Source organism: Xenopus laevis, chromosome 3L, assembly GCF_017654675.1.
Source record: "Xenopus laevis strain J_2021 chromosome 3L, Xenopus_laevis_v10.1, whole genome shotgun sequence".
In the NCBI taxonomy this organism is placed as follows: Eukaryota; Metazoa; Chordata; class Amphibia; order Anura; family Pipidae; genus Xenopus; species Xenopus laevis.
In genome coordinates this window covers 150,996,116-151,015,769 of record NC_054375.1, presented here as the reverse complement: position 1 = coordinate 151,015,769, position 19,654 = coordinate 150,996,116, and the positions used below count along the sequence as shown (strand labels likewise).

The 19,654-nt window shown below is 41.2% G+C and overlaps 1 protein-coding gene across 3 annotated transcripts in view; it reads left to right on the top strand.

Annotated features, from left to right (window-relative positions):
- Window positions 1-1,694: 1,694 nt before the first annotated feature.
- The window catches only part of dennd1c.L (DENN/MADD domain containing 1C L homeolog), a 29,332-nt gene continuing 11,372 nt past the window's right edge, over window positions 1,695-19,654 (top strand). Inside the window, exons 1-12 of one of the 3 annotated variants that reach the window (XM_041587308.1) lie at window positions 1,695-1,810; window positions 4,573-4,643; window positions 4,723-5,020; window positions 7,530-7,594; window positions 10,714-10,757; window positions 13,240-13,289; window positions 14,979-15,095; window positions 16,499-16,568; window positions 17,838-17,918; window positions 18,437-18,490; window positions 18,753-18,863; window positions 19,018-19,118. In XM_041587308.1, the coding sequence (XP_041443242.1) occupies window positions 5,004-5,020; window positions 7,530-7,594; window positions 10,714-10,757; window positions 13,240-13,289; window positions 14,979-15,095; window positions 16,499-16,568; window positions 17,838-17,918; window positions 18,437-18,490; window positions 18,753-18,863; window positions 19,018-19,118 (710 nt within the window). In that variant the 5' untranslated portion in view covers window positions 1,695-1,810; window positions 4,573-4,643; window positions 4,723-5,003. Of the gene's footprint in view, window positions 1,811-4,194; window positions 5,021-7,529; window positions 7,595-10,713; window positions 10,758-13,239; window positions 13,290-14,978; window positions 15,096-15,121; window positions 15,146-16,498; window positions 16,569-17,837; window positions 17,919-18,436; window positions 18,491-18,752; window positions 18,864-19,017; window positions 19,119-19,654 lie in introns of those variants that run through there. The other 2 variants (XM_018253726.2, XM_041587309.1) reach the window with 2 other exon arrangements.

The window sequence follows — 19,654 nt, the reverse complement described above, 5'->3', positions numbered from 1 at the left end:
ACTACTAAAGCCAATAAAGTTCTGTCTTGTATAAAAAAGGACATTAACTCAAGGGATGAAAACATAATTCTGCCTCTTTATAGGTCATCTGGAGTATGGGGGCAGTTTTGGACTCCAGTCCTTAAGAGGGATATAAATGAGCTGGAGAGAGTGCAGAGACTAAGTGCAACTAAACTGGTTAGGGGAGGAAAGAGTTAAATTATGAGGGTAGACTGTCAAGGTTGGGGTTGTTTTCTCTGGAAAAAAGGCGCTTGCGAGGGGACATGATTACACTTTACAAGTACATTAGAGGACATTATAGACAAATAGCAGGGGACCTTTTTACCCATAAAGTGGATCACCGTACCAGAGGCCACCCCTTCAGACTAGAAGAAAAGAACTTTCATTTGAATCAACGTAGGGGGTTCATCACAGTCAGGACAGTGAGGTTGGGGAATGCACTGCCGGGTGATGTTGTGATGCTGATTCAGTTAATGACTATAAGAGGGACTTGGATGATTTTTTGGACAGACATAATATCAAAGGCCATTGTGATACTAAACTCTATAGTTAGTATAGATATGGGTATATAGAATTTAATTAAAAGTAGGGAGGGGTGTGTGTATGGATGCTGGGTTTTCATTTGGAGGGGTTGGACTTGATGGACTTTATCTTTTTTCAACTCAATTTAACTATGTAACTATGTAACAACAGTGGACCAATACAGAGCCTTGCGACACCCCCACATTAAGTGGAACTGGAGATGAGGTTTTGTTATCATAGGAGACAGTGAATGATCGGTTAGAGAGGTTAGAAGAAAGCCAAGATGCAGCCTGGTTACGGGTGCCAAGTGAATAGAGAATCTGCATCAGGAGAGAGTGATTAACTGTATCAAATACAGATTATAGGTCAAGGAGGAGAAGGATGCAGAAGTGACCTTTGGCTTTGGCACCTAAAGATCATTTGTAACTCTGCACAAAGCAGTCTCAGTAGAGTGACCAGGCTGGAAACCAGATTGCAGAGGGTCCAACAGATCATGGGTGTGTAGAAAGTTAGTAACATGGGAGAACATAATACTTTCTAGGAGTTTAGAGGCAAGAGGTAGAAGGGAGACAGGATGGTAATTTGATAGACAGACTGGGTCAAGCGTGGCCTTTACACAGGTGTCCCACTGGTGTCTAATAAAAGGGCAGCCAAGTTTGGGAGTTTTACTTTGAAAGCAGCTAGTAAGTTGCAGGTAAAACTTAGTCCCTGTGTAAAATGTATAATGAAGCAATAGAATTCTTAATGAATCAGATGAAAATTAAGCATAGGACTGGCCAGATATGGGATGACTTTGACGTAGTTGTTCAGCTTAAATATATTGCAATATATGGACAAACAATCCCTGTTTTGTTGAAAGGGTAAGGCATTTTTCAGTAGCAGTATGCACAAAATGTCTCTGTCTTAAATATATTGATAATGGGTTGAGTGCAGAGGACTCTTGTATTTGTCTATATATATATATATATATATATATATATATATATATATATATATATATATATACTATATATATATATATATATCTATATTGTTTGCATTTATGTATGTTTATATATTTCAGGACTACGAGGTTGTCAGGACCAGGAAATCCAGGAAATGGGGACTATGGAAGAAGCGAGACACTTGGGATGGCAAAACACAGTCCAATAAGTGAGGTAGCAGAGGGTCAGACAGGAGACCTGAAGAAGATTCAATATCTGAAGACCAGAGCCCGCTTTGTCGGAGAAGCACTTCGATAAATAAATACACAAAAATGATATATCCATCTGTTGAACAGCACTGCAGAGTATGTAAATATGTGTTAATAATGTTAAAAAACACAGGAGGAAGGAGGTCCTTGCCAGTAGCGTCACTTGAGGGGGGCGGGCCCTGGTGCGTGACGCGCAGCTGGGCCCCGCCCCCTCCATTTGGCCGCATTTGCCCGTTATTTTCAGTGGAGGGTGAGCTGCCGGGGGCCCTGAGGGGGTGCGGGCCCTGGCCCACTCGCACCCCCTGCTCCCCCGGTAGTTCCGCCACTGGTCCTTGCAAATACAAGCCATGTAAATATTTTTTTTCTGCATTACCACATTAGAAGCCAAAAGATCTGCTTTTTATTAAATGGGCACAAGGGAAACAGGCAGCACATTGGTGAGAAACGTGGAGCACCTGTAAGTTGCAACACTCAAAATGAATCCTATACTTACCATCACGTTGTGTGAGCATCTTAATGTGTGCAATCTCTACACTAGCTCTATATCTAGCAATCATCAATGAGCCATCTAGTGTCTTGGGAGGGAGGTGCGTTCCCTGAAGAGTTTTCAGAAAGAGCATAATGAACATTTTTTATGCTAAACGGATTCTTTGCTATTTTCTTTTCCCTGCCACACAGCATGTTTTTAGGGAGCTTAGGGTTAGGGTCCTTAGAATGCTAAAACCTATATATAATCTAGTGAATAATGTACCTCCCTTTTGCAGCAGCAGTTGCTTACCTTTTTGTACCTGAAGGGCAGGGCCGGAACTAGGGGTAGGCAGAGTAGGCACGTGCCTAGGGCGCAAAGCTTGGGGGGCGCCAGGCACGTACCTTCTAATACTGCCTACCCCAGTCCGGGCCTCTGAATCTGGCTTGTTCCTGTGCGAATATGAGGTGGATGAGTAACCCGTGTCAGCACGCGTTCACTCACGTAGGCATGCATGCGCGCGCTCATGTAGTGGCGTTCGGCAGAGGGGCGATGTGGCTGGCTGGGTTGCCTGGGGCACCCAGTTGGTCTGGCCCGGCCCTGCTGAAGGGGGTCCACCAGGGCGGCAGAGAGGTTCAGTACGCTAGTGCAGAGAGCCTAACTACACTCTCTGTGCTAGCAGAGCCAAATTTGGCTCTTAAAGTACCAGGAGCGGCATTTTTGCCGCACATGGTACCTAGTGGGGTGCTGCCGTCTGAGCCAACAGCCTCAAGTCGCCTCATTGGCAAAGCCCCCTGCTCTTTTGACACTGAGGTCTGAGGTCACATCCTCATATTTTACAACAGGTTTCGTTTAGTTGTGCAGCACAGTCACTGAGCACCGATTTAAACTGTTGAAATCATTAGGCAACAATTATAAGAATGTTTTACAGATTATTCATGCCGGTGCATTAAATTAATATAAGAATTAATTAGTCCAACTGCATAGTTATCCATCGTACTGAGTCCTCCCTGTGAAACAAAAGAGGATACTAGAACATACTAGTGCCACTGGGATAAAAAAAATTTGGAAACATAATTCAATAAGCAGGGCACAGCCTCTGCATGACTTGAAAAGCTCCCCCGGGATTGGTTGGAATGCAAATGGGAAAGCAACATATATCAGTATATAATGAAAAGCTCTATACAAAAACACACAAAATTGCTTGACTTGCTGAAATTGTATGAAACATGGAAAGCTTAGCGAGTTCTCTGAATTCACAGTACATAAAGCTAAGGTGGCTATAGACACTGTACAAAACAATGTTTCATGAGATTATATCTGTGCATGTATTGGGCCCTGCACTTTCAACTGATATCGGATGGTTCACGGATCAGGATTTGAAAATTGTGTCTGCCGTTGCGCCATATTGGCCAGTTCATGGTTTATCGTCAGAGGAGAAAGTTAAAGGGATACTGTCATCGGAAAACGTGTTTTTTTTCAAAACGCATCAGTTAATAGTGCTACTCCAGCAGAATTCTGCACTGAAATCAGATTTTTTAATATTCAATTTTGAAATCTGACATGGGGCTAGACATTTTGTCAATTTCCCAGCTGCCCCTGGTCATGTGACTTGTGCCTGCACTTTAGGAGAGAAATGCTTTCTGGCAGGCTGCTGTTTTTCCTTCTCAATGTAACTGAATGTGTCTCAGTGGGACCTGGATTTTACTATTGAGTGCTGTTCTTAGATCTACCAGGCAGCTGTTATCTTGTATTAGGGAGCTGCTATCTGGTTACCTTCCCATTGTTCTATTGTTTGGCTGCTGGGGGGGAAAAGGGAGGGGGTGATATCACTCCAACTTGCAGTACAGCAGTAAAGAGTGATTGAAGTTTACCAGAGCACAAGTCACATGACTTGGGGCAGCTGGGAAATTGACAATATGTCTAGCCCCATGTCAGATTTCAAATTTGAATATAGAAAAATCTGTTTGCTCTTTTGAGAAATGGATTTCAGTGCAGAATTCTGCTGGAGCAGCACTATTAACTGATTCATTTTGGGGAAAAAAAAAAATTCCTATGACAGTATCCCTTTAAGAGGAGCAGCAGTTTCCCTCACTACGCTTCTGATCATACGTGTTTTTTGCACAAACGATAGGAACAGAAGAAAGGCGGTCATGCAGTGTGTGGTCATTTGTATAGTCTCCGTCCGTTAGGCCTATGGTCAGAGAGTGCACTGGATCAGCCTGTATTTAGCTGAATTAACAGACCACTTGCATTCGCTTATTGGGTCGGTTTTTTGTTATGACAGGAATTTTTGGAATTAATAAAATGAAAATGTATGTCATTTCACTGGATTACACATAACGATTCAGCTGTAGCAATCCCAAGGTTTTTTTGTTTTTATTTTTTTTAGATCCTGTTTTGAGCGTGAAAAAAAATGCTGGCCAATCCGTCACTTAGCAATTATGTCTGGCTGAAAAACAGGTATATATGTTTGTCTTGGTGCCTGATCATTTTTTCAAGCTATTTCATAGAACTGAACTTCCTCTACAAACCCACACAGGAAATTTAAGTTCTGTCTCACCATCACCCCATCTCAAACCTCGCAGACGTACAACGCTGATCGGGCAGCAGTGACAGAATATGGGGACTCTATAAACACAAGGGTAAAACGCTGTGTGACCACCTTGGAATAAAGGCAACGTGAGTCAGTAAGATAACCGAGCCTGCGGAGAGCATTACAATCCAAACTTTGCAATTGGATGTTAAAGCAGGTTGGCGACAGATGCCTCGACTGTGCAATTGAGATGCCCAAGTCCTTTAGGGGTGACACACCAGCACATCATGGGTTCCCGAATTAAGTAAGAAAATGATCTTGATACTTCTTCGAAAACATACATTTTTCTTCGTTGTTTCCTCTAAACTTCCCCCTTCGTCTTCGGTTGCAACTTCAGCTTTTCAAAACTCTGGGCTGCATGAAAGCTTTGCGTATAAGCAGGGCCGGCTACTTTCATTTCCTTTGTGTGTGTTTATGTATATATTGTAATATTTAGTTAATGGGTCATATAACAGTTTGTTATTATTGAATTTTTGTTGCAGCCACTGGGGTCGGCTGACAGTGCTTCCAGTTCTGTATGTTTAAATGCTCTGAGATGAGAGTTATTAGAGCCCAGCCTCCAGGATCCATCCTAGCACTTTGTGCATGAGTGAGATTTGGATGAATCCTTAGGGGGTTATTTATCAAGCTCCGAATTTATCTCAGTATTTCTCAGATAAAAATCAGAGCAACTCCGAATTCTCAAATGGACCTTATTTAACATTCAAAAAAATAGGTTCGGGCAAAAACCCGAGAACTTCGGACCTTTGCCTGAAAAGTCAGAAGTTTTTTGGACTTTTCTGCAAAAACAACAAATTCCCCGAAATCATTGGATATCGGTACTGACAGCAGCGCAGACACTGGGACCTTCCCCATTGACTAATACAGGACCCCGAGAGCTTTGAGATGCCGGGATTTTAGATTCTGAGTTTTCATACCATTGGACTTTAATAAATCCCGAAAAAGTTGGATTTTTGTTCGGAGCTTAATAAATAACCACCTAGGTGTTCAACTGAACTGAATCCTAACCCTGGGCTGCCAGAGTTCCAAAGAAGGCCCAGCCACTAATGGTCCAAGGAGGCCCAGCACACTGCACTCAACAACTGAAGACGACAATGTTTGTTTGTAGATTCAGCAATATATCATATTACCAAATACACTTTTTTGGACAAAGGCATTTGAGAGCTTGGATCCCCAGGCACACTAAAAACATGGCTGATGTGTAACAATTACTGCCTGTGTAAAGGTGCAATAAACAATGAAGCGCCAAAATAAATCCTAATACAGTAAATAGGGACAAAAACATCTTGAGTCAGCTCTTGTTGCAAAAGAATAAGGCTACGTGCCAGCCCAGCAAACCTGTTGGCTCTGCATTAGCTTTACCTCTTGCACTGGTAGAACATCCGGACTTGCAAAGTGGTTTTAGTGATTGTCACTGTTGTGCTATGAATCATGTTTTCTAAATACAGACCCATTAGCATTTCCTGGCCCAACACAGAGCAAGATGGGGAGTAAATTCAGCAGGTTAATGAACAGTGCTACCTGTATGGGCCTCTTTGGCTATTTTGCCTATTCCATTTACTCGTGAGCCACATTTAAATGTAAAAAAGAGTCGGAGAGCAACACAAGCATGAAAATGTCCATGGGGATGTCAAATAAGTGTGTATAATGAAAAGGTCTGTGCCACTGCCACATAGAACCAATATATATATACGGCTCTACTCAAAAAATAGTAAATCAAAAAAACAAAATCTAATATTAAATTAATCAAAGGGGATTTACTCACAGTTCACCCCAGTCCCAGGGTGCAAATCCAAAAACAGTATTTCAAAAGAGATGTGAGGACCTCCAATAATAAAAAAGCAACAGTTAATTAAAAAATATTAGAAAATGTTATTAGGACATAGAAACCTAAAGTGTTTCGTGCCTATTAGGGCACTTACTCATAGGCTCAAATAAGGGCTTTGATTGGCTGTTTCGTAGCCCATATATGGACTGGTAGCCTACAGGAGGCTTTGTTTGGCAGTACATCTGGTTTTTATACAACCAAAACTTGCATCTAAGCCTGGAATTCAAAAATAAACATCTGCTTTGAGGCCACTGGGAGCAACATCCGAGGGGTTGATGAACAACATGTTGCTCGCGAGCTACTGGTTGGGGATCACTACATTAGACAGAAAATCACAATGGACCCCAGAGGGACTGGCCAAAATTCCCAATACCCCTATGATCAGCTCTTTTTAGTTTAATGGTCCAAGGATCTTATAGTACAGATTACCTTAGCCTTAAAAGAGATCCACGATCAAGTGTTAGAGGCCCATTTATTAATGGTTGAAATTAAGTGGGATTTAAGCTTTTTGAAACCAGGATTAAACTCATTTTCTGTAAAACCACAAATGCCATGAAGGTTATTCAAAATACAGTTACTGTATCATCATGTATTCCAGTATATTTTGAGATTGGAATTTGTTATGCATTTTACACTTTCAGCCAAAAAAAAGGTGTTCACATGAAGGTGGGGTTTAAGGAAACCACTTTTAATGTGGAATTACAGAGGAAATGAAATTGGAATATTTCTATTAATTTGTTAGAGAAAATGTTCTAATTTTAGACGTGTTATTATTAAATCTGTAAAGCTACATCCTGGCAGCAAATGCTACATTGGGAGGCACTTGAACTAAAATTTAGCTTTTTACGTTTTTAAAAAAAAACTTGAACTGAGACCCCACTCTACTGATCTGTGCTTCTGACCGACAAAATATATCTTTCTGCAGGGAAAATCCAGACAAGATATTTGATGGCTTCTTTGAAGTTTTGCGGCCAACAGCTTTGGACCAAGGTTTGTACCAGTTGAAGAACTAAACCTTAATCCCTAAAAATGAATATTGTTAGAAATGCCATATTTTATATAGTGAACTTATTGCACGAGGCTAAAGTGTCAGTTTGTCAATAGCAGCAATGATCCAGGACTTCAAACTTGTCACAGGGGGTCACCATCTTGGAAAGTGTCTGTGACACTCACATGCTCAGTGGGCTCTGATTGGCTGTTGAGAAGCTTAGCTTAGGGCCCGTCACTAATTATCCAGCAGAAAATGAGCTTCCCTGGCTGTAATATAAGCTGATGCTACAGGTTTGCTGATTATTAAATTCTGATGCTAATTGCACTGGTTTCTGTGCTGCCATGTAGTAATTATGTGTATTAATTACTAATCAGCCTTATATTGTGACAGTTCTATTCTATGTGTACTGTATATTGTGAGTGGCTCCCTAAGCTCAGTAAGTGACAGCAGCACAGAGCATGTGCAGTGAATCAGCAGAAAAGATGGGGAGCTACTGGGGCATCTTTGGAGACACAGATCTTTACTGCTAAAGGGCTGTGGTTGCCTTGGGCTGGTACAGAATCCCAAAATAATAATGTACAACATTTCTGTCCACTTCTTTAGTTAGGCTTTAGTTCTAAAACATGACACAAGACTTACATTTCAGTGGTTTGAATGACATGCTGTATGGGTGGGTACCGACACATAGATTTCATAATCCTATCCTGCAAGAGAAGAAAGCAGAAGGAGAAATAACCTATTTCTTTTAAGCTACTGGCACACTGGGCTGTTTCGCAGCCTGTGTATATAAGCGTTGGCTGAGAAACAGCCCCTTTTGCTGGTATCCACACACTCTGGTGTCTGACCCAAAAACACTGCGTCGGCCTGGATCAGGGTTGGACTGGGCCAGTGGGACACTGGGAAAAAACCTGGTGGGCCCAGCAGGCGCAGACCCGCTCCTGCACTACCTCTTCAATCCACTGCAGCGTCGGAAAAACGTACGCTAGCGCTTGAGTGCAGGAGGAGCAGGAGATATCCACGGAATAGTTTGCAGCTGGGGGGCCGAGGGGATGGTGTGGGGGGACCCATGAAGCTGCAGGCCCAGTGAGCCCCCCAGTCTGACACTGGCCTCGATACAAACATAGAGGGGCTCATTTATCAACAATGGGCAAATTTGCAGCTGGGCAGTAACCCATAGTAACCAGTCAGTAATCATTTTATAGCAGCCATATGCAGGTAGAACAAATAATTTGATTTGGTTTCTGCAGGTAACTGCCTAGGTGCAAATTTGCTCAGTGTTGATAAATGACCCCCCAGCTAATGGAATTTGGCACAGAAACACGTGTGCATTTTAGCAACAAATCTGCTCTGTGGGTTTCCAGTGCCTTTAGGTCAGAGCTTTTCCCAGTGGCAGAACTACCGGGGGAGCAGGGGGTGCGAGCGGGCCAGGGCCCGCACCCCCTCAGGGCCCCCCAGCAGTCCGTTCACCTCTGAAAATGTCGGCAAATGTGGCCGTATGGAGGGGGCGGGGCCCCGCTGCACGTCATGCACCAGGGCCCCGTCCCCCTCTAGGATCGCCACTGCCTTTTCTCATTGTCCCGCTGGCCCAGTCCGACCCAGACAGCCATTATGCTGGGCAGAAGCAATCCCTGCATGCACACTGAGGGACACACTCTGCTCCTTTAGTGCATTTATACTTCTTCCCAGGGGCATAGTAATATAGTCATCTACAAGAAGACTCCACCGTGTAATAACATGTGAAAAATACAGTTCTGATCTTGAAAAATCATCCCTTCCACTATTAACAAATGAAAATGCACCTTTAGCCCCCATTTCCGTTCCTTACAAGAGCTTTCAGTTGTGCATTAAAACAAAAACAATTCAAAATGTAAGGCCCTAACCACAAAAGCATTTAAATCACTGCATTTCAGTAGGGAACACGCCCAGGAAATCATTGCTGCAATACCATTTATATGTTAATCGATAAATGTAAAAATGTAACAATTGTTTCAAATTTGTACCATTCTCAACACAGAAATATTTTATAATTTTAATAATAAATCTGAATTTTCTCCCAGTCTTTTGTTGGGTGATTGTGACCAACATTCTTCTCCAACAAACCACACCGGGGTTGTGCCTAGGCCTAACTGGTTTCATTAGTTCATCTTGTTGTACAACTTTATACTGTTTCCAGTTTGTGTAGAAGTTTAATGTAGGGGTGGCAGAACCTACTATATCCTATTCTCAGAGTGTGGCTTATCCACTCCATAAAGGCAGATTTTTTTTTAATTGGATAATATGTCCCAGAATGTGGTTACTAAACGTGTCATCTACTATTATTTTATACTCCTTAATCCCTCACATTTTTCTACTGTAAAGCTCATCTACCACTTTATTGCTCAGACTCCCATGGAGTCCAAATCTTTCCACTGAAGGAACAAATTCAGCTCAGATTTAATAAATGTACTCAACCCAGTGGGCATGCGTTCTATTCCAATAAAGTAGACTGAAAATAATTTACTGATCTCTGTAAAAATGTATAATACACAAGAGCCATGAATATCCTGTAAATTATATCCTTATAAACGGTGAGTTCTGATGTCATTTCAGTCACATGACTCACTGAGATTTGTGTATTATAATAAATAAAGTACCCCCAGTTGTAAAATATAAGGATATTAGAAGTCACCTCGGAGTTCCATGACCTGTATAAAAACACTCGGCCTTCGGCCTCGTGTTTTTATATGGTCATGAAACTCCTCGGTAACTTATAATATCCTTATATTTTACAAGAGGGGGTACTTTATTCACTATATAAACAGTGCTTAGTGATGTCATCGGTTATAATCGGAGCTTAGTGATGTCATTTCTGTCACATGACTCACTGAACTTATTTATAATAAATAAAGTACCCCAAGTTGCAAAATATGAGGATATTAGAAGTCACCTTGGAGTTTCATGACCTGTATAAAAACACTCGGCCTTCGGCATCATGTTTTTATATGGTCATGGAAATCCTCTGTAACTTAAAATATCCTTATATTTTACAAGAGGGGGTACTTTATTCACTATATAATCTTAGCTCTTAGTCCAATCAGAACATGTTCCCATTTTTGCCAATTATGTCTTCCGCCCACAGATCCAGTCTTGCAAATGCAATTTCCTGAACATTTTGATGACCAGGTGAGATCTCTTCAGTTCCATCACAATTAATTTACCATTACTCCCTCCAGTCAGATACTAATCATACTAATTACCTGCTGGTAACTACTGTTTTACTCCATTATTAATTACATTTAGGAGCATTGCCTAGAGGCTGAGATACTAAAGTGCAGGATCAACATTTGCTGAATTTTTCTATTTTTTCTACTATTTTACAATCTTGACTTTTCAAGATTATCCAAAAAGATACTCCCAAACTTGAATTTTAAAAATTTGGACGCCAACTGCTAGCAAGCTTCTTTATAAGTCAACGGGAAGTGTATTTTCCAATTGCAATCTATTTTGTTCAGGTTTTTCAAGATTTGTCAAGATAACGAACATGAATTGAACAATTTTATTTTTATTGCACTTTTTTTCCAAGACATGTAATGTTATCGAGTTCTTTGCAAACTTGCTTGCAATCGAGGAAAATAATCTAAAAAAATAACTTTTTTTAAAATATCGGAGAAAAGCCAAAAATTCCAAATTACTCCATTGGGAAAGTCCCCATAGGCTTAGCAATCTTTTTTAGGTCGAACAAAAATCGTTCGATCGATGGATTAAAATCCTTTGAATCGAACGAATAGCGCTAAATCCTTCGAATTTCGGTCTTCGAAGTCAAAGGATTTGACTTCGACAGTGGAATATTGAGGGTTAATTAACCCTCGATATTCGACCTTAAGTAAATTTGCCCCATGATGTATCCTGAAACTTCAGCTAGTTTTCATTTATACTCAAAATCTTCTTGTTCAAACAAATTAAAACTACAGACCTATGTCTGCTTATTATTATTATATTACAGTTATGGGACCTGTTATCCAGAATGCTCCGGACCTGGAGTTTTCTGGATAAGGGATCTTTCCGTAATTTGAATCTTCATGCCTTATGTCTACTAGAAAATCATGTAAATAAACCCAATAGGCTGGTTTTACCACCAATAAGGATTAGTTTTATCTTAGTTGTGATCAAGTACAAGTTACTGTTTTATTATTACACAGAAAAAGTAAATCATTTTTAAAAATGTGGATTATTTGGAAAAAATGGAGCCTATGGGAGCCGGGCATTCGAAATTTTGGCACTTTCTAGATAATGGTTTTCCGGATAACGGATCCCATACCTGTATCATTATTATGGAAAGTGAAAATATCAAATATCTAAGTTAATAAAACTCGTACTTTTTTTTGTGTAAATGTTATTCTTTCTTACTTATTTTTCTGAAAGGACATTCTTCAGTCTATCATAGTAAATAATGATGCGGAGAACAGAACATAACCAGCATTTTTGTTTAAAAAACGGCTTATTTCATACATAAATGTGTTGGGAATTTAGCATTTACCTTGTGAAAGGACATTTGTAGAATATGATTTTATAAATAGCCAAAACTGGTTAATTTGAGCAAAATTTTTTCTTTTAGCCTTAAAGGAATAGTTCAGTGTGAAAATAAAAACTGGGTAAATAGATAGTCTGTGCAAAATAAATAATGTTTCTAATATAGTTATTTAGCCAAAAATGTAATGTATAAAGGCTGGAGTGACTGGATGTGTAACATAATAGCCAGAACACTACTTCCTGCTTTTCAGCTCTCTAACTCTGAGTTAGTCAGTGACTTTAAGGGGGGCCACATGGGACATAACTGTTCAGTGAGTTTGCAATTGATCCTCAGCATTCAGCTCAGATTCAAAAGCAACAGATATGACCCATGTGCCCCCCCCCCTCAAGTCTCTGATTGGTTAATGCCTGGTAACCAATCAGTGGAAATCAAGAGAGCTGAAAAGCAGAATGTAGTGTTCTGGCTATTATGTTACACATCCAGTCACTCCAGCCTTCATACATTACATTTTTGCCTAACTAACTATATTAGAAACAATTTTTATTTTGCACAGCCTATCTATTTACCCAGTTTTTATTTTTATACTGAACAATTCCTTTAAAGAGGGCCCCAGATGTGCTTCAATGTAGACCCTTTTCATGGGGGGGGGCATGTACCTATTATTATGTTTCTGCCACTGTTCTGTGATATATTCATCAGTATATTTATATGGAATTATGTTTTGTTAATATATTTGGATATGTCTTTTGCTTTTTATATTCGGGGAAGGCAGGGCTCGGTTCAGGGAACAAACAACAGCAAGTTTTGATCATTCTAGATCACTTATGAAGCCAAATAGTTGATGTGTTAATGTGGAACCAAACCTGCACATACAGTACAAATAAGGTCATATCTACCATATAGACACCCATGGGCGCCACACTTAGCCGTAATGTTCAGACATCAGACAGACATCCAGGGAACAAGATAACCACTAGAAATTCTGAATAAATGGAGTGCAGGTTTCTTCTACAGATCATCATCTGCCTATAACATCCTCAACATATTCGTACCTGTCTTTTCCATTCTCCTTTTCCCTTCATGCCTATCATTATCCACGGGTGGTTTAAACTTAAGTCTCTGATCTTTTCTCAGGATTCTGTAACAACGCTAACAAGATTCTGTTTTCCATTTGATGTTGAGAGGTAAGATGTGTATGTCCTACTCCATATAATGTGTTCTGTGTTCTCCAGGCCATTTCCTTTCCTGAGTTTACTTTCTTTCATTTCCTCCCATCAATATATGGTTTATATATATGTAATACACAAAAGCCATGAATATCCTGTAAATGATATCCTTATAAACGGTGAGTTCTGATGTCATTTCTGTCACATGACTCACTAAAATGTATTATAATAGATAAAGTACCCCCAGTTGCAAAATATAAGGATATTAGAAGTAACCTCGGATTTCCATGACCTGTATAAAAACAGTGGTTCATGAAAACTCCTCGGTAACTTATAATATCCTTATATTTTACAAGAGGGGGTACTTTATTCACTATATATTATTTGATATCAGATTGCAACCTGAAATTTCTAACATTTGGGACATGTCCTGAGATTTGGTGGCCATACACATACAAATCTTGTGGAGTACCCAATAAAGACTTCTGTCTTGGAGTTATAATCGATTGATGAAAGCTCGGTGGTCAAACAGCCATGGACACAAAGACATGAGTAAGAGATTTGGCTACGCCAATGATTAAGGGCGCAACCTGAAACGCATAAGGTTTGATTGCCCAACGTTCCTGTTTCTACTGAATTCAATAGAAATCCCTGTCCGGCTTGCCTCTCAACTTTTTCTTCTTTGAGACTTTTGGTGAGGATGTCATCATCTGGAAAGATCAGGCTACTGTTATACACGTAGAGATATTGGGGCAAATTCACTAAAGGGCGAATCTTCGCCCCACACATTGAACCACACTTTGCCAGGCTTAAATTTGTTACCACTACGCTAATTCACTAAAATGCAAATTTGCGTCCCTGTAGCCGAACGCTGGAAGAGTTTCGCTAGCGTTAATTCGTCAGCGCGAGAATTTCATAGTAAACGTTCGCAAGCATTCATTTCTGCCTAGTGAAACTTCATTAGTACACTTACGCTTAGGTTAATTTGAATAGGACGGGTACATATCGGTCATATAGACGTCTTTATTAGAGATGTTGGTGCAAATGCTTGAAGTGGCCACTTATTATTACAAATATCCAAGGAAGCAAAATAAAGACAAAATAGATCCTCTAATGCCCTAGACATGAGCCCACCCTAAAACTAATGTGGCATGCCCCTCAAATGGTTGGAAAAAATGTTAACACAAACATTTTTAATAGTTAGGACTTTTGAAGACAATCTCACTTTAAAAGATGAAAAACACCAGCGTTTTATACGTCTTTTCAACATACAGGATATGATGTCACTGACATAAGATTGAGGAGGATGTAGCTTCATTTTATCAGTTCCCCAGGTCTAAGGTGGCGAAGGGAACTCTGGGGAAAGAGGTAACGTTCTGTAAAATTCGCACTTTAGTGAATTTGTGGATAAACGATTGTTTGCCTGAGTGAAAATTCACCTGCCGATAGGGTGTGAAACTACGCTAGCAATGGTCTCTTTTGCTTGCGAATTGTCCTCTACGCCTGTTAGTAAATTGGCGATGTCACTTAGAATGAGATTTCTGGCGAGTTTTCCGCTAGCGACGTCCACTTCGCTCTTTAGTAAATCTGCCCCAATGTGTATATATATATATATATACATGCATTTGTATGTGTGTGTTTCTTTATTTTATCAGGTTTTTGCTCTTGTTTTTTCATTTCCTCATCTCATCATTTTCTTGCTTTTAGATGGGAGAATCCATCAGTCCAGCATTTCAGCTTTACATTGACAGATCTTCTGGGCTTTCAACGCTTTGGGTTCTGCCGTCTGTCTGTTGCCTCCAGAAGTTGCCTCTGCATTCTCAGGTGACTCTTATGGGTAGGAGGCCTGTTTTAGGAGGAGATTCTATGTCTTGGTGGGTGAGAATATAAACTGAGCATTGTCTTAGAAATACCCAAGCAAACAGATTTATCCACCAAGCATGGAATTCCATCCATCTTCCTTTATGTTATAGAAACCCTTGTTGGCAAGAAGCCGAACATAAAATTCAGTCAAGAGTAACCAGGGGTGCTCCGCCAATGAGGCAAGTTGAGGCTGTTGCCTCAGGCGGCAGCGCCCCACTAGGTACCAGGGGCAGCAAAAATGCTGCTCCTGGTACTTTAAGAGCGAATTTCTGGGGGAGCGGGGGCCAGGATAGCCCCTGCGAGTAACAGTAAATTATGGATCCCATATAACAAAGCTGGGTATCTGTCATCCAAGATATCTTCTCAGTATAATGTAACAGCTCACCCAAATGTGATGCAGATACTCTGATGTATTAACTCATGTCCGCATCTGTTGATTCGGGAGTTTGATTAGAATTCATATTTACCTTAATTTCCTGTTGAACATGTGGTTATAGAATCAGGCATGGTACCATTTTCACTTTAAAAAAAGGTCCGGTCTTAAAACATGTCCGGTAGGCCTATAGCTTTAGGCCAGTTTACAGAAGGTACCACCCCCTGGAGCTGTGCTACACTGTGGTGGAGCTGGCAACAATGACAAGACCCAATAAGGTCATGTGTAGTCTGGTCTGCCCCAACTTCAGGACCCAGTGGGTCAGCTTTAGCCTATAGGGCAGGGATCCCTAACCTTTACAACCCGTGAGCAACATTCAGAAGTAAAAGGAGTTTGAGAGCAACACTAGCATGAAAAATTTTCCTGGGGTGCCAAATAAGGGCTGTGATTGGCCATTTAGTAGCTCCTGTGGATTGTCAACCTACATTGAGGCTTTGTTTGGCAGTGAACCTGGTTTTTACGCAGCCACTGGAATTTAAAAATAATCTCCTGCTTTGAGGCCACTGTGAGCAACATCCAAGGGGTTGAAGAGCAACATGTTACTCACGAGCTACTGGTTGGGGATCACTGCTATTTGGTATTCCATTTTCTTTCACAGGATTCCTTCTGCTTTGCATGAAAATGAGGAAACAATCTCCTCGCTCTAAATGTTGTCCATGCGGATACCTTTAAAAACACACAACAAAAAATAATCTCCTGCTTTGAGGCCACTGTGAGCAACATCCAAGGGGTTGAAGAGCAACATGTTACTCACGAGCTACTGGTTGGGGATCACTGCTATTTGGTATTCCATTTTCTTTCACAGGATTCCTTCTGCTTTGCATGAAAATGAGGAAACAATCTCCTCGCTCTAAATGTTGTCCATGCGGATACCTTTAAAAACACACAACAATAAACTGCTCTTGCCCATAACCTGGTCTTTGTTTTGCAGCTGTCTCCCCTGGTTTGAGCATTTCTACAAACTTCTCAACAACATTGCAGAATATCTAGCAAAGGATCAGGTGAGACAGACGGCCATACGTCCATCTTGTGGTGACTCCTGTGTCTGTCCTGAAGCTCTCACTTTTTCACACTATCCTTTTTTCTTCATCTCTTGTATATGATGCTCTTTGTAGGCTCATCCTTTTGTGCATTTTTCTTTTATCCTAATCTCATTTTCAGATGGTGAAGACCAAATCTTTGAATCAAAAGGTTATTTTGGCCCTCTACACGTATGGACAAATGGATCACAGATACACTTAAAGGGGAAGGAAACCTCGTCGGCGCTAACCCCCCTCCCCCCCTCCCGTGTATTGCCCCCCCTCCCTCCTCCCCCCTGGCCTACCCGTCCCGCTGGGCAAATGCCCCTAACTTGTTACTTACCCTTCTGCGCAGGTCCAGTCCAGGGAGTTCACAGGCGACATCTTCTTCCACGCGATCTTCTTCCTCCTTTGACCGGCGCATGCGCAATAGGATCATTTCGCCAGTACGATCTACTGCGCATGCACGTGACTTTTGGCGCATGCGCAGTAGATCCGTACCGGCGAAACGATCCTACTGCGCATGCGCAAAAACGCCGGTCAAAGGAGGAAGAAGATCGCGTGGAAGAAGATGTCGCCTGTGAACTCCCTGGACTGGACCTGCGCAGAAAGGTAAGTAACAAGTTAGGGGCATTTGCCCAGCGGGAGGGGTAGGCCAGGGGGGAGGAGGGAGGGGGGGCAATACACGGGAGGGGGGAGGGGGGTTAGCGCCGACGAGGTTTCCTTCCCCTTTAAGGGTGGATTTATTAAGGGTCAAGTTGTGTTTTCCACGAAAATTCGAGTTTTGATTTTATATCATACCCCGACCTCAAATCTGAAAATATACCATCTAAAACATGTCCAGATCATGTAGGAGTCAATGGAAGAGGTCCTTTGAACCATTTGAAGATGTTAATAGCCTTCATGAATCATAATGTTCAATTTTTTTTCAGAGGGTTTTGCCTGAAAATTTGAGCGATTCAGATTTTTTTATTTGACAAAAACGTGATCAATTCATACTCGAACTCGCTGAATCAAGTTTTTCCATTTGAGTTTTTTCTTAAATAAGAAATCATCATTTCATTTAAGTTCATTGGAGGTATCGAAAAAACTCTTAACACTCGACCTATATTAAATAACCCCCTTATCTAGATCCAAGAGCCTCCTCTTTTGGTGTGTAGGAATAATTAGTGTAGCCATGTTTCTGGCTTTGTAAGAATTGATCAGTATTTCATTGTGTTCTCTCCTCACTTTCCTTGCCTTGTTCCGCAGTCTGTTGAGATATGCGATTTATTACAAACTGTGTATCACCATCCTGTGCCCCAAGAAAACACAGCACTTAGCCTGGAAATGGTACGTTCTTTGTTTATCTTTAGTCTATAAGTATAAATAGTATGTTTACTAAAGAACCTGAACAAAAAAAAAGCCCTTCTTATTCCTTAGTCTTCTAAGAATCACTTGATCTTGCGTCTACATAGTTTTATGCTTGGTCTGAAGGTGTCTTGTGACTGGAATCATAGGACACCAGGGGACATTAAACTATTTGTATAGAACTGCAGACTGGAACAATCGATTGACATTGGGCAACCTTGCCTGGACCAAATATAGATGCTGAACCTTACCGGTGCGCTTCCAACTGTTACAAAGTGATTTGGGTAGAAACACTGAAACCAGGGAGCACATACTCATACATAGAGGGTTGTATGTACAGTGCAAAATGCAGTGATTGAGTAACAAAGCTGGGCACTTAGTTCTTTATATGATATATTATCAATCTGATACAGTTTTGTCCCTTACACAATTTGTATATTGATTGATTGGTCCAAAAGGTTGGGCATCGCTAGAGATTCTTTGCTTCTTTATTCCCACAGCTTTCATATTTCATTGCTCCTGACCCTACACGACTTCCATCAGTACCAGAGAATGTAAGTTCTTCAGTGTTCTCTCTCTTGCATTGGGGATCTTTCTATCTCTGGTGGGTTCCATTTTCTCTTGTTTTATCATTCTTCCACTATTTCTTTCTGAGAGTTTCTAACTCATGCCCTGTTGGTTTCTAATTCTCCTTCACCAGTGGACAGTGTTCCTCCTTCCTTGGTCAGCTCACGTGTTTTCTGTTTGCTCTGTTTGGCTTTTTTGGTGACTGCAAGAGGTCTCATACTGAGACTCATTGGTGGTCATTTGTCTTAGAGAAATCTTACAGAGTTCCTGGTAGCAGTTCAAGTGGACACCATGCTGCATTTATATTCCAGCCTATTGTGTGAGAGAAGGATCCTCATTACCTCCAGCAAGCTCAGCACAGTGAGTTTTTAAGTTGTCACCTGTTTTTGCACCAATGGTTTTCCTATTCTGTATCATATTGAAGCACACGTTATCACATTTATGGCAATAAAATGACTAAACCTGTGCTTAGAACCAAAATAATGTTGATGTTCTCTATATATTTCTATGGTAGCTCACAGCCTGTGTTCATGCCTCTGCGGCCCTCCTGTACCCGATGTACTGGCAGCACATCTACATCCCCACACTACCGCCCCATCTGTTGGACTACTGCAGGTTAGAGGCTGGGAACTTGGGCTTTCTACTCTTTCACTCTATGCCCACTAGTGTTGGACTGGCCCACTGGGATACCAGAAAAACTCCTGGTGGGCCCAGGTGTCAGTGGACCCTCATGCAGCGAAACATTTGGCCTATTTCATGGTCATTCCCTGTTTCTATGAGAACAAAGAGGCTAAATAGATGGAATAATAGATTATTGTATGTAAAGAAAAGAGACTAGGGGAATAGGGGCAAGAATAATAATAGTGGGCCCTGCTGTAAGGTTTTTGGGTGGGCTCCTGGTGTACCAGTCCAAAAATGCAGATACAATGCAGGGAGAGGGAACCGATGGGAGAAGGGAATCCTGCCCTGCAGAGCTTACACTCCAATATACAGAAAGACACAGATACAATACAGGGAGAAGGAACTATTGGGGGAAGTGAACCCCCACCCTGCAGAGCTTATATGTTAATATACAGAGGGACACAAATATACAGTGTCAGACTGACCCACCAGGATACCAGGTAAACCCATCGGATCAAGGACCTTATTGG